Source organism: Haplochromis burtoni, unplaced genomic scaffold (genome assembly GCF_018398535.1).
Source record: "Haplochromis burtoni strain Fernald_Lab_line unplaced genomic scaffold, NCSU_Asbu1 Contig_207, whole genome shotgun sequence".
NCBI lineage: Eukaryota > Metazoa > Chordata > Actinopteri > Cichliformes > Cichlidae > Haplochromis > Haplochromis burtoni.
Genome location: NW_024582568.1, coordinates 1,066,317 through 1,067,509, shown reverse-complemented (window position 1 = coordinate 1,067,509; position 1,193 = coordinate 1,066,317). Strand labels below are relative to the sequence as shown.

The 1,193-nt window shown below is 43.0% G+C and overlaps 1 protein-coding gene across 1 annotated transcript in view; it reads left to right on the top strand.

The window, feature by feature from the left end:
- Positions 1 to 1,193, top strand: part of heatr5b (HEAT repeat containing 5B) — a gene marked incomplete in the record, with an annotated part of 17,508 nt that overhangs the window by 1,176 nt on the left and 15,139 nt on the right. The window contains 3 exon segments of the mRNA XM_042226319.1: positions 18 to 159; positions 267 to 416; positions 999 to 1,170. Coding sequence (XP_042082253.1) covers positions 18 to 159; positions 267 to 416; positions 999 to 1,170 — 464 coding nt within the window.

Genomic DNA, 1,193 nt, shown 5'->3' with positions numbered 1-1,193 from the left:
GATTTTTGTCTGAATTGCTGTGTTAATGCACTGTTACACATTTCTTGCAGTGCTGCAGTGGCATGTGTTGGGGCTTTTTATGAGAAGATGGGGAGGATGCTGGGAAGCTCCTTTCCAGATACCATCAATAATCTTTTAAAGGCATTAAAGAGTGCAGAGGTATGCCACGTGAGAGTAAAGAAACTAGGAGCAGGCACAATACAGTATAAAAACAGTAATGGAGGGATTGATTTGTAACGTCACTTTCTTCTATTTTATTGATGTAGTCACAAGGTAGAGGAGAGATCCTTCTGAGTCTGCAGAAGGTGCTCAGCGGACTGGGTGGAGCTGCAGCTTCTTGTCACAGAGACATCTACAAGAATGCTCGCTCTCTGCTTACAGACAGGTCCATGGCTGTACGCTGTGCAGTAGCAAAGGTCGGTCTCACAAAAACACAGTTAAGATTTTTAAATGTGTCAACTATCTTGCGCTTCTTTGTGGGGATTTTGTGGGCGGCTGGGGCCTTCCATATCATAAAGTTAAAAGCTACGTAGAAGACACACAGAGTAATCTTCAAACTCTTTCTCCCAAAACAGTTAAACTTGGTTTTTGATCTTAAGTTGTTAAGGCCCATCTGAGGAGCCATCAGCGTTATGCAAGGCTTCATTCTCAGTTTCACTCATGAAAGTAAAGGTACCGCATGATTACTTGTGATCACTGTTTTCAGTACGATCTAATTTTCCCTTTATGACACAAGTACAGCAATTGTGTGTCAGAATGAGTGCAGACTGTTTTTAAAGGGAAGAAACCACTGACTTAAATGCTTTTGCTGTGTCACGTATGTCAACCGCATACACTGTTTCAATTTCCGTTTAGAAAGCGTACAAGTCACTGTGTGTATTGTAGCATTATGTGCACATAAGCCTCTGAATTCATGTCATGAAGTAGATATTACCAGTACACACATTATATGAAAAGTAATGATAGCGTCCCATATTTTTTCCTCCTTGCCTGATCAGTGCCTGTTGGAGCTACAAAATGAGGCTGTATTCATGTGGACCACTGAACTGGAGAACGTCGCTACTTTGTGTTTCAAGGCCTTGGAAGGGTCTAACTATGGCGTTCGGGTAGCCGTAGCGAAACTGCTGGGGACGGTTATGGCCACGGCCCTGATGCCCAAACAAGCAGCTGGTAGGTTACAGAGTGGATTTGTT